At 46.0% G+C, this 13,075-nt stretch overlaps 1 protein-coding gene across 1 annotated transcript in view; it reads right to left on the bottom strand.

Annotated features, from left to right (window-relative positions):
- Nucleotides 1-13,075, bottom strand: part of LOC147084880 (calsyntenin-3-like) — a 120,821-nt gene that overhangs the window by 52,088 nt on the left and 55,658 nt on the right. The window contains exon 5 of the mRNA XM_085979363.1: nt 8,634-8,779. Within this exon, the coding sequence (XP_085835489.1) occupies nt 8,634-8,779 (146 nt within the window). The remainder of the gene's footprint in view (nt 1-8,633; nt 8,780-13,075) is intronic.

Here is a 13,075-nt window from a genome sequence, read left to right as displayed (position 1 = left end):
GGGGTTTCTGTGATTTCTGTGACTATCTGCACGGGCAGAAATTCACCTTACTGACTGATCACCAGCCTCTTGTCTCCATTTTTAACCCAAAGAAGGGTGTTCCGGTGATGACGGCGCAACGGCTGCAAAGATGGTCCCTTTTTCTAGGGGCACATCAATACGACATAGAGTATAAGGGCACGGAACAGCATGGAAACGCTGATGGGCTGTCGCGCCTACCGCTGCCTATGGTGGAAGAAGCACCTGCAGTGGACCCTGTTGAGATATTCCATTCGACCACAGTCGAATGTCTACCTGTTACAAACTCAAGTATAGAGAAGGAAACCCGAAATGACCCGACACTCTCTCTGGTCTGTGATTTGACGGTGAAGGGATGGCCAGCACATGGCGACTCACTGTTGCCAGCATTCTCGCCAAGGAGAGAACAGCTGTCAGTGTGCCGGGGGACCTTGATGTGTGGATCCCGAGTGGTAATTCCACCCAAGTTGAGAGATAGAGTGCTCAATGAGCTTCATGAGGGTCATCTGGGAGGGGTAAAAATGAAGAGCCTAGCCAGGGCGTTTGTGTGGTGGCCGGGAATCGATAAAGAAATCGAGGATATGACCAAGAGATGCACAGGATGCCAGAAAGTCCAAAACGCTCCACCACAGGCCCCGCTACACCCATGGGAGTGGCCCTCATCTCCATGGCAACGGGTACACATTGATTTTGCTGGTCCATTTATGGACTCAATGTTTTTAATCGCCGTGGATGCACATTCGAAATGGCCAGAGGTCATCAAAATGTCCTCCACCACCACGGGGAAAGCTATTGCAGTCCTACGGACCATCTTCGGCAGGAATGGCTTGCCAGAACAGATTTGCTCCGACAATGGACCACAGTTTGTGTCCGAGGATTTCCGGAGGTTTTTGAGGAATAATGGGGTGAAACATTACACATCTGCCCCATATCATCCAGCCACAAATGGATTGGCTGAGAGGTTTGTTCAAACCTTTAAAAAAGCAATAAAGGCAATGTATAATGACGACATACCACTACAACACAAGGTGGATAATTTCTTGTTTGCTTACCGGAATGCGACACATGCAGTCACCAACCAAGCTCCAGCCATGATGTTCTTTAACCGCGGGTTAAGATGTCGCCTGGATTTGCTCAAACCAAACATAAGATGAGATGTTGAGAATAAGCAATTCCAGCACATCAATGAGAAGCCAACCAGGAGCTTCAAGATAGGGCAACCAGTCTTGGCCCGCGACTACCGAACAGAAAAATGGCAGCCAGGAACGATATGCACACGGCAGGGACCACGAATGTACACAGCGGACGTTGGAGAGAGCATCGTGAGACGCCATGCTGACCAGATTCTAGAGTCACAGGAACAAGTCAAACCCATACCACGAGCATGTGCACCTGGTAATGAACCCGAAGTACAGATTGCGTCTACCTCAGAATCAGTGGTATTGGAAGCTGACGAACCAACCAATGACAATGAGCCAGAATCGACTCTGCCGCAAGAACAGGATACTCGAGAAAGGCGCTATCCAGACAGGATCAGGAAGCCTCCTCAAAGACTGAATTTATAAATGATTACTTTCAGCTGATGTATATAGTACAAAGAAAATTGTAATTAGTTATTATTCAATTGTTAAATGAATGTTATGTAGTTTATCTAAAAGGGGAGGAATTGTTGTGTATGTACCTTTAAGAGAGAACTGCTTTTATACTGTAGTACTGGCAGTGACCACCCCTGTATATAAAGCAGTAGCAGGCTTCTGTACTTTCAGTTCCAACCTACCCTCTGTTCAGTAAACACCTCTTATTACCGTTCTCCTGCAGTCCGTGTGTTATTGATACGCGGACACTACACCATTTGCCTTCGTAATTACTTGCTGTTCCTGCATGCTAACTTTGTGTTTCATGTACAAGGACCCCCAGATCTCTCTGTACCACAACATTTTGTAATCTCTCCCCATTTAAATAATAATTTGCTTTTATATTTTTCCTACCAAAGTGGATGACCTTGCATTTTCCCACATTAAACGCCATCTGCCAGATTTTTTGCCCACTCACTGAGCCTATCTATGTCCCTTTGGAGATTCTTTGCAGCCTCCACACAATTTGCTTTCCCACCTATCTTTGTATCATCAGCAAATGTGGCTACATTACACTCGGTCCCTTCATCCAAGTCATTAATATAGATTGTAAATAGTCCCTTAATCCAAGTCATTAATATAGATTGTAAATAGTCCCTTAATCCAAGTCATTAATGTAGATTGTAAATAGTCCCTTAATCCAAGTCATTAATGTAGATTGTAAATAGTCCCTTAATCCAAGTCATTAATATAGATTGTAAATAGTCCCTTAATCCAAGTCATTAATATAGATTGTAAATAGTCCCTTAATCCAAGTCATTAATACAGATTGTAAATAGTCCCTTAATCCAAGTCATTAATATAGATTGTAAATAGTCCCTTAATCCAAGTCATTAATATAGATTGTAAATAGTCCCTTAATCCAAGTCATTAATATAGATTGTAAATAGTCCCTTAATCCAAGTCATTAATATAGATTGTAAATAGTCCCTTAATCCAAGTCGTTAATATAGATTGTAAATAGTCCCTTAATCCAAGTCATTAATATAGATTGTGATGTAAGAAAAAGGAGACTTACCATCAAGTAACTTTAAAGTAAGCTTTAAGTAACTTATAAACACACTATATACACAAGAGAGGTCTTTACCATGCCTCTGGTAGAAGCCTCTTACAATACTGAACAGACCAGTATTTATACCAGTCCAACAGGAAGTGACATATGGCAGGAAGTGAGGTATGTACACAGTTCATAGTTCATAGTTCATAGTTCACAGGAAGTGATGACATAACTTCCCGGATGTTATCATTTTTATCACATTCTTCCCTCCTGCAGGATTAGGAGGCTGTGGTCTACCTTTTGGTCCGCAGCCGCCGAACAAGGAAGAGTCGCACCCGTTTGGATTCCCGTCGTAGAGGGTTGCTGGTCCGCTTACATGCGGTTGGCCATTGGTCAGAGTCTGTGTGGCCTGGATTGCCCTGTGAAGGGTCGGGGAGATCATGGCTTCGAGTACGAGCCCCAATAGGTTCAAAGTCGGACTGCCTCTGTTCAGAGGGAGGTGCAGAGCTGGTCTGTGGCGGATCAGTACTTTCATGCGCGGTACTGGGAGGGTCGCAACCTTGAGCACGGGGTTCTACCGGCACCAAGCTAGTTGGTGTCCGATCAGGATCCTGGAGAGGGGTACCCGATAGGTCCCAAGAGTTTCCTGGTGAAATGCCATCACCCGATGTCCCACTAGGTCCTGGTGGGCAGGGAGCCAGATCCCGTAATGATACGGTAGATTCTCGGCCGTCGGAATATCGTATGTTTGCATAGGTGGGGTTGGCATCGGTTAGTTCAACCTCGTCTACAAGAGGGTCATTTTTAGACGTCCGAACGTATCTTCGGAGTAATACAGGTCCAGGAGTAGTTAGCCATGACGGGAGTGATGTCCCATGAGATGAGCGACGCTGGAATCCAAAGAACCGCTCATGAGGTGTAGTATTTGTGGCTGTAGAAAGCAGGGACCGTATAGAGTGCAATGCATCCGGAAGCACTGTTTCCCATTGCTGGTCTGGTAGGCCCCGAGATCTTAAAGCGAGACGTACGGAATTCCAGATGATACCGTTATACCTCTCTACCTGCCCATTTCCGATGGTATGGTATGGTGTTGTTTTGCTTGTAGCAATTCCCCGTTCTGAGAGGTAGTCCTTGAGTTCCCTTGACATAAAGGATGGACCCCGATCTGAGTGAATATAAGCCGGCATGCCACAGAGAGAAAATACCTGCTCAAGGCAGCAGATTACTGTGGACGCCAGCATATTGGAGCAGGGGAAGGCAAACGGAAAACGTGAATATTCGTCGATCATGGTGAGCAAATATGTGTTCCGAGTTGAAGAGGGCACTGGGCCCTTAAAATCGATGCTAAGTCGTTGCATCGGTTGGGTTGCATGTATGAGTATACCATCTGAGGGGCGGAAGAACTGAGGTTTTAATTCCGCACAAAGCCGGCATTCTGAGCATATTTTCTTTACATCTCCAGTGGAAAAAGGGAGATTCCGTGATCGTACGAAATGTAGCATGCGCGTAACGCCAGGATGACACAAACCATTGTGGACATCCATGAGAGTGGAGGATGACATAGTGGAGCAGAATGCCCGTGTGAGGGTGTCCGGGGCCACATTCTCCTTGCCAGGCCGATAGAGAATGGTATAACCAAAAGAGGCCAGTTCCAACCTCCAAAGTTGTATTTTATTATTCTTAATTTTGGTTCGTTTTCGATTATCGAGCATGAAGGCGACTGATCGTTGGTCCGTGATCAATGTAAAGTGCTGGCGAGCTAGAAAATGGTTCCACTTCCGTACTGCCTCTATGATGGCTGTGGCTTCTTTCTCAACCGGAGGATAATGTAGCTCGGCACCTTGTAAGGTCCTGGACATAAATGCTACAGGACGACCTTCCTGATTCAGAGTAGCCGAGATCGCCACCTCCGAGGCATCACATTCAACCACGAAAGGGAGATTCTCATCAATGGAGTGAAGAGCCGCTTTCTCCAACTGTTTTTTGAGAAGGTTAAAGGCTGCAACAGCCGCTGTTCCCAGTGGAAATGATCTAGCATGCAGCAAGGGTTGGATTTCGTCCGAAAAATGAGGAATCCATTTAGCGTAGTATGCAAACAGACCGAGAGCCCGACGTAAAGAAGCCGGATTCTTAGGTGACGGGAGCTCTTGGAGCGGGCGAAGTCTTTCTGGGTCTGGCTTAATGATACCATTGCCTACGCAGTAGCCAAGGATGTTGATGGTCGGTTGCGACTCAACAGATTTGGATTCATTCAGGGTCAAATTACGGCGATGGAGGGCATCCCGAAATTTTTGGAGGTTGGAGTCGTGTTCCTGTTGATCGTGACCTGCAATGGTAATGTTATCAAGATAGGGAAAAGTGTCCCTTAGGTTTTCCTGCTTAACCAGGCCATCCATTGCCCGTTGAAAGACAGCCACTCCATTAGTAACCCCGAATGGGAGGCGACGAAATTGGTACAGCCGTCCATTAGCCTCAAAGGCTGTGTACTGCTTATCTGAGACCTTCAAGGGTAACTGATGATAGGCACTTTTTAAATCGTAAGTTGAGAACACTTTGTATTCGGCCAGTTTATTAACCATATCATCAATGCGTGGCAATGGGTAGGCGTCCAAGTCGGTATATTGATTGATGGTTTGCGAATAATCGATGCATAGTCGCTGTTTGTGAGGTTTTAGAGGGTTCTTGACAATGACGACTTGAGCCCGCCAGGGCGACGAACATGGTTCAATGATATCCTCTGCTAGAAGTCGAGAGATTTCAGCCGCAATAAAAGATTGGTCTTCCTGATTAAAGCGCCGCGATTTCGTTATTATCGGTTGGCATTGAGGCGGAATACTGGCAAATAATGAGGGTTCATCAAGTGAAGCTGCTGATAATGCACAAAATGGTAATTTAGATGGTATATTAGAAATAGTAAGTCCGGGTTTGGATCCACCAAACTCAATGGTGAGTTTCTTATGCTGTTTTTGGAAGTCCAGCCCTAAGAGGAGATCACTACATAAGTCTTTGAGCACCGAAAGTCGGGTGGAGGGATACATACGACCATGAAGTGTCATATCAACAACACAAAAGCCGGAGATTCTGGTATTAAGTGATGACTGGGCCATCGCAATTGCCTGGTCCGATGGGAAGACATGTAGTTTCAATTTCGCAACAATCTGTTCCTTAATGAAACTATCAGTACTTCCTGAGTCAATTAAGGCATCTAAGGTATGCCCTTTAATTGAAATTTTTGTGGCTGCCTGAGACAGGTTCTGTGGGCAAGCAGCTGTAATTGGTGTCGTTGCACAGAGAGTGGCTAAAACTCTCGGTGTGCTTCTTCGGGAGAGAGCTCGAGAGGAAGCTTGATAGGTCCTAGCTGGAGCATCTTGATAGGCCCTAATTGGGGCAGTTCGGTAGGCCTTAGCTGGATTGGCCCTCGTAGAGGCCCTTGATAGGCAAACTTTAGCAAAGTGTCCTTTTTTCCCGCAATAACTGCAGATTGCATTGCGAGCAGGGCAGGTTTTCCTAGGGTGAAAAGCATCTCCACAAAAGAAGCATTCCTTCCTAGATTGCCAAGAGGCTGCTAAAGTGGGGTCGTCCTCCTCTTCTTCATCAGAATTAGATTCCCCCATGATAGGGTTCACCTGAGACCGCTTGAATTGTCTGGTTGCAGCTACAGCAGCAGATCGAGATCTGGGCAGCTGATAGAGGTCTGCATTTCTCTTTGCCAAATCCAGTGAACAAGCTAGGTCAAAAGCTTTTTGTAGCTCAAGTGTTTTACTTTCTAGTAGACGCTGGCGTATAAATGGAGAGGCAATCCCGCAGATGAAAGCATCACGAATCATTTCTTGGCGGTACAGCTCAGCTGAGGCTGCCTGAAAGTTACAATCTACGCTGAGCCTGCGAAGTTCTTGCAGGAATTCGTCAATTGATTCCCCTGGCCCTTGTCGGGCTGTGGCCAGTAGATGTCTAGCATAGACCTCATTTGGGGTCTTCGCATACAGTTTCTTAAGTGCCCGAATCACCTCTTCGTAACTATCCCAGTCATCAACATATTCGAACACTTTTGGGGTCACATAATTGACAAGTATCTTCAATTTAGCAGGAGCATCCGCTTTACATTCATCCAGAAAATTCTCAAAAGTACGATACCAATGCTTCCATACCCTGCCAGCTGCTGGTGTATTCGGGTCCAAGTCCAGACGAATAGGTCTAAGGATTTTCTCCATGATGGGTGGTTCCCTGGATCCTTAACTTCCGAGTTTGTCTGAAGGTCTAGTATTTGTCAGTGTAAATACTAAGTTACTTAAATTGATGTAAGAAAAAGGAGACTTACCATCAAGTAACTTTAAAGTAAGCTTTAAGTAACTTATAAACACACTATATACACAAGAGAGGTCTTTACCATGCCTCTGGTAGAAGCCTCTTACAATACTGAACAGACCAGTATTTAGACCAGTCCAACAGGAAGTGACATATGACAGGAAGTGAGGTATGTACACAGTTCATAGTTCATAGTTCACAGGAAGTGATGACATAACTTCCCGGATGTTATCATTTTTATCACAGATTGTAAATAGTCCCTTAATCCAAGTCATTAATATAGATTGTAAATAGTCCCTTAATCCAAGTCATTAATATAGATTGTAAATAGTCTCTTAATCCAAGTCATTAATATAGATTGTAAATAGTCCCTTAATCCAAGTCATTAATATAGATTGTAAATAGTCCCTTAATCCAAGTCATTAATATAGATTGTAAATAGTCCCTTAATCCAAGTCATTAATATAGATTGTAAATAGTCCCTTAATCCAAGTCATTAATATAGATTGTAAATAGTCCCTTAATCCAAGTCATTAATATAGATTGTAAATAGTCCCTTAATCCAAGTCATTAATATAGATTGTAAATAGTCCCTTAATCCAAGTCATTAATATAGATTGTAAATAGTCTCTTAATCCAAGTCATTAATATAGATTGTAAATAGTCCCTTAATCCAAGTCATTAATATAGATTGTAAATAGTCCCTTAATCCAAGTCATTAATATAGATTGTAAATAGTCCCTTAATCCAAGTCATTAATATAGATTGTAAATAGTCCCTTAATCCAAGTCATTAATATAGATTGTAAATAGTCCCTTAATCCAAGTCATTAATATAGATTGTAAATAGTCCCTTAATCCAAGTCATTAATATAGATTGTAAATAGTCCCTTAATCCAAGTCATTAATATAGATTGTAAATAGTCCCTTAATCTAAGTCATTAATATAGATTGTAAATAGCTGCGGCCCCAGCACTGATCCCTGTGGCACCCCACTAGTTACAGTTTGCCAACCTGAAAATGACCCATTTATCCCGACTCCCTGTTTTCTGTTAGTTAGCCAATCCTCTATCCATGCTAATATATTACCCCCACCCCCCGTGAGCTCTTATATTGTGTAGTAACCTTTTATGTGGCACATATCGAATGCCTTCTGTAAATCCAAATACTCCACATAAACTGGCTCACCCTTATCCACCCTGCTTGTTACATCCTCAAAGAACTCCAGCAAATTTGTCAAGTGTGATTTCCCTTTCATAAAACCATGTTGACTCTGCTTGACTGCATTATGATTTTCCAAATGTCCTGCTATCACTTCCTTAATAATGGAATCCAGCATTTTCCCAATGACAGATGTTAGGCCAACTGGTCTATAGTTGACTGCTTTTTGTCTCCCTCCTTTCTTAAATAGGGGCATTACATTTGTGGTTTTCCATGTCCACTGGGACCTCTCCAGAGTCCAGGGAATGTTGGTAATTACAATCAATGCATCCACTATCTCTGCAGCCACTTCTTTTATGACTCTAGGATGCAGGCCATCTGGTCCAGGGGACTTGTCCACCTTTAGTCCCATTAGTTTGCCAAATACTTTCTCTCTTGTGATAGTGATTGTTTTAAGTTCCCGTGAGAATCCTGAAGAATCGTTGACCGATGAGATGAGGGAGTCGGGGGGGGACATACCTCGACGGAAAACTCGTTGCTGATGTAACGCCCGTTCATCTCCGCGCACACCAAGCGGAACTTGCGCTCGTACAAGGCCGCCCCGGGCCGGACGTGGTAGCGGAGCCCTCGCAATGCCAGCTCGTAAACCGCGATGGTCTCCACACCTGCAACCCAAAGAGAAATGATAGAGGACAGATCCTGCTGGCTGGCGATGTGACTGTCGCTGCATTGGTCGCTTTGTCACTGTGTACAGAAACATAGAAACATAGAAGATAGGAGCAGGAGTAGGCCATTCGGCCCCTCGAGCCTGCTCCGCCATTCAGTGAGATCATGGCTGATCATCCAAATTCAGTACCCGGTCCCTGCCTTCTCCCCATATCCCTTGATCCCTTTCGCCTTAACAAATATATCCAACTCCTTCTTGAATATATTTAATGAATTGGCCTCAACTGCCTTCTGTGGTAGAGAATTCCACAGGTTCACGACTCACAGGGTGAAGAAATTCCTCATCTCAGTTCACGGTGTGTGTTCACCGTGTGTGTTCACCGTGTGTGTGTTCACCGTGTGTGTGTTCACCGTGTGTGTTCACTGTGTGTGTTCACCGTGTGTGTTCACTGTGTGTGTTCACCGTGTGTGTTCACCGTGTGTGTTCACCGTGTGTGTTCACCGTGTGTGTTCACTGTGTGTGTTCACCGTGTGTGTTCACCGTGTGTGTTCACTGTGTGTGTTCACTGTGTGTGTTCACTGTGTGTGTTCACCGTGTGTGTCTTCACTGTGTGTGTTCACTGTGTGTGTTCACCGTGTGTCTTCACTGTGTGTGTCTTCACTGTGTGTGTTCACTGTGTGTGTCTTCACTGTGTGTGTCTTCACTGTGTGTGTTCACTGTGTGTGTTCACCGTGTGTGTTCACTGTGTGTGTTCACCGTGTGTGTTCACCGTGTGTGTTCACTGTGTGTGTTCACCGTGTGTCTTCACTGTGTGTGTTCACTGTGTGTGTTCACCGTGTGTCTTCACTGTGTGTGTTCACTGTGTGTGTGTTCACCGTGTGTGTTCACTGTGTGTGTTCACCGTGTGTGTTCACCGTGTGTCTTCACTGTGTGTGTTCACTGTGTGTGTTCACCGTGTGTGTTCACTGTGTGTGTTCACCGTGTGTGTTCATTGCGTGTGTTCACTGTGTGTGTTCACAGTGGTGTGTGTTCACTGTGTGTGTTCACCGTGTGTGTTCACTGTGTGTGTTCACCGTGTGTGTTCACTGTGTGTGTTCACAGTGGTGTGTTCACCGTGTGTGTTCACTGTGTGTGTGTTCACTGTGTGTGTTCACTGTGTGTGTTCACTGTGTGTGTTCACCGTGTGTGTGTTCACTGTGTGTGTGTTCACTGTGTGTGTTCACTGTGTGTGTTCACTGTGTGTGTGTTCACTGTGTGTGTTCACTGTGTGTGTTCACCGTGTGTGTTCACTGTGTGTGTTCACCGTGTGTGTTCACCGTGTGTGTTCACTGTGTGTGTTCACCGTGTGTCTTCACTGTGTGTCTTCACTGTGTGTGTTCACTGTGTGTGTTCACCGTGTGTCTTCACTGTGTGTGTTCACTGTGTGTGTGTTCACCATGTGTGTTCACTGTGTGTGTTCACCGTGTGTGTTCACCGTGTGTCTTCACTGTGTGTGTTCACTGTGTGTGTTCACCGTGTGTCTTCACTGTGTGTGTTCACCGTGTGTGTTCATTGCGTGTGTTCACTGTGTGTGTTCACAGTGGTGTGTGTTCACTGTGTGTGTTCACCGTGTGTGTTCACTGTGTGTGTTCACCATGTGTGTTCACTGTGTGTGTTCACAGTGGTGTGTTCACCGTGTGTGTTCACTGTGTGTGTGTTCACTGTGTGTGTTCACTGTGTGTGTTCACTGTGTGTGTTCACTGTGTGTGTTCACTGTGTGTGTTCACCGTGTGTGTGTTCACTGTGTGTGTGTTCACTGTGTGTGTTCACCGTGTGTGTTCACCGTGTGTGTGTTCACTGTGTGTGTTCACCGTGTGTGTTCACCGTGTGTGTTCACCGTGTGTGTGTTCACCGTGTGTGTTCACTGTGTGTGTTCACCGTGTGTGTGTTCACCGTGTGTGTGTTCACTGTGTGTGTGTTCACTGTGTGTGTTCACCGTGTGTGTTCACCGTGTGTGTGTTCACCGTGTGTGTGTTCACTGTGCGTGTTCACTGTGTGTGTTCACCGTGTGTGTGTTCACTGTGTGTGTGTTCACCGTGTGTGTTCACTGTGTGTGGTCACCGTCTGTGTGTTCACTGTGTGTGTTCACTGTGTGTGTTCACTGTGTGTGTTCACCGTGTGTGTTCACTGTGTGTGTTCAACGTGTGTGTTCACTGTGTGTGTTCAACGTGTGTGTTCACTGTGTGTGTTCACCGTGTGTGTTCACCGTGTGTGTGCACTGTGTGTGTTCACCGTGTGTGTTCACTGTGTGTGTGTTCACCGTGTGTGTTCACCGTGTGTGTTCACCGTGTGTGTTCACCGTGTGTGTTCACTGTGTGTGTGTTCACTGTGTGTGTGTTCACCGTGTGTGTTCACTGTGTGTGTTCACTGTGTGTGTTCACCGTGTGTGTTCACTGTGTGTGTGTTCACTGTGTGTGTGTTCACGGTGTGTGTTCACCGTGAGTGTTCACTGTGTGTGTGTTCACTGTGTGTGTTCACCGTTTTTTGTTCACTGTGTGTGTTCACTGTGTGTGTTCACCGTGTGTGTGTTCACCGTGTGTGTTCACTGTGTGTGTTCACCGTGTGTGTGTTCACTGTGTGTGTTCACCGTGAGTGTTCACTGTGTGTGTTCACTGTGTGTGTTCACTGTGTGTGTGTTCACCGTGTGTGTTCACTGTGTGTGTTCACCGTGTGTGTGTTCACCGTGTGTGTTCACCGTGTGTGTTCACCGTGTGTGTTCACTGTGTGTGTTCACCGTGTGTGTTCACCGTGTGTGTTCACCGTGTGTGTTCACCGTGTGTGTTCACTGTGTGTGTTCACTGTGTGTGTTCACTGTGTGTGTGTTCACCGTGTGTGTGTTCACCGTGTGTGTGTTCACCGTGTGTGTTCACTGTGTGTGTTCACCGTGTGTTCACTGTGTGTGTGTTCACTGTGTGTGTTCACCGTGTGTGTTCACCGTGTGTGTTCACTGTGTGTGTGTTCACTGTGTGTGTTCACCGTGTGTGTTCACTGTGTGTGTGTTCACTGTGTGTGTTCACCGTGTGTGTTCACCGTGTGTGTTCACTGTGTGTGTTCACCGTGTGTGTTCACTGTGTGTGTGTTCACTGTGTGTGTTCACCGTGTGTGTTCACTGTGTGTGTGTTCACCGTGTGTGTTCACTGTGTGTGTTCACCGTGTGTGTTCACTGTGTGTGTTCACGGTGTGTGTGTTCACCGTGTGTGTGTTCACCGTGTGTGTGTTCACCGTGTGTGTGTTCACCGTGTGTGTTCACCGTGTGTGTTCACCGTGTGTGTTCACCGTGTGTGTTCACCGTGTGTGTTCACCGTGTGTGTTCACCGTGTGTGTTCACTGTGTGTGTGTTCACCGTGTGTGTGTTCACCGTGTGTGTGTTCACTGTGTGTGTTCACCGTGTGTGTTCACCGTGTGTGTTCACCGTGTGTGTTCACTGTGTGTGTTCAACGTGTGTGTTCACTGTGTGTGTTCACTGTGTGTGTTCACTGTGTGTGTTCACCGTGTGTGTTCACTGTGTGTGTTCACTGTGTGTGTTCACTGTGTGTGTTCACCGTGTGTCTTCACTGTGTGTGTTCACTGTGTGTGTGTTCACTGTGTGTGTGTTCACCGTGTGTGTTCACCGTGTGTGTTCACCGTGTGTGTTCACTGTGTGTGTTCACTGTGTGTGTGTTCACCGTGTGTGTGTTCACCGTGTGTGTGTTCACTGTGTGTGTTCACCGTGTGTTCACTGTGTGTGTGTTCACTGTGTGTGTTCACCGTGTGTGCTCACTGTGTGTGTTCACCGTGTGTGTGTTCACTGTGTGTGTTCACCGTGTGTGTTCACTGTGTGTGTTCACTGTGTGTGTGTTCACTGTGTGTGTTCACCGTGTGTGTTCACTGTGTGTGTTCACTGTGTGTGTTCACCGTGTGTGTTCACTGTGTGTGTGTTCACTGTGTGTGTTCACCGTGTGTGTTCACTGTGTGTGTTCACCGTGTGTGTTCACTGTGTGTGTTCACTGTGTGTGTGTTCAGTGTGTGTTCACCGTGTGTGTTCACTGTGTGTGTTCACCGTGTGTGTGTTCACTGTGTGTGTTCACTGTGTGTGTTCACCGTGTGTGTTCACCGTGTGTGTTCACCGTGTGTGTTCACCGTGTGTGTTCACCGTGTGTGTTCACCGTGTGTGTTCACCGTGTGTGTTCACCGTGTGTGTTCACCGTGTGTGTTCACTGTGTGTGTTCACCGTGTGTGTTCACCGTGTGTGTGTTCACTGTGTGTGTTCACCGTG

This window comes from Somniosus microcephalus, unplaced genomic scaffold (assembly GCF_052327205.1).
Source record: "Somniosus microcephalus isolate GS21.2 unplaced genomic scaffold, FLI_Smic_1.0 unresolved_chr9, whole genome shotgun sequence".
Classification (NCBI taxonomy): domain Eukaryota; kingdom Metazoa; phylum Chordata; class Chondrichthyes; order Squaliformes; family Somniosidae; genus Somniosus; species Somniosus microcephalus.
This window is presented reverse-complemented; position numbering and strand designations above follow the sequence as displayed.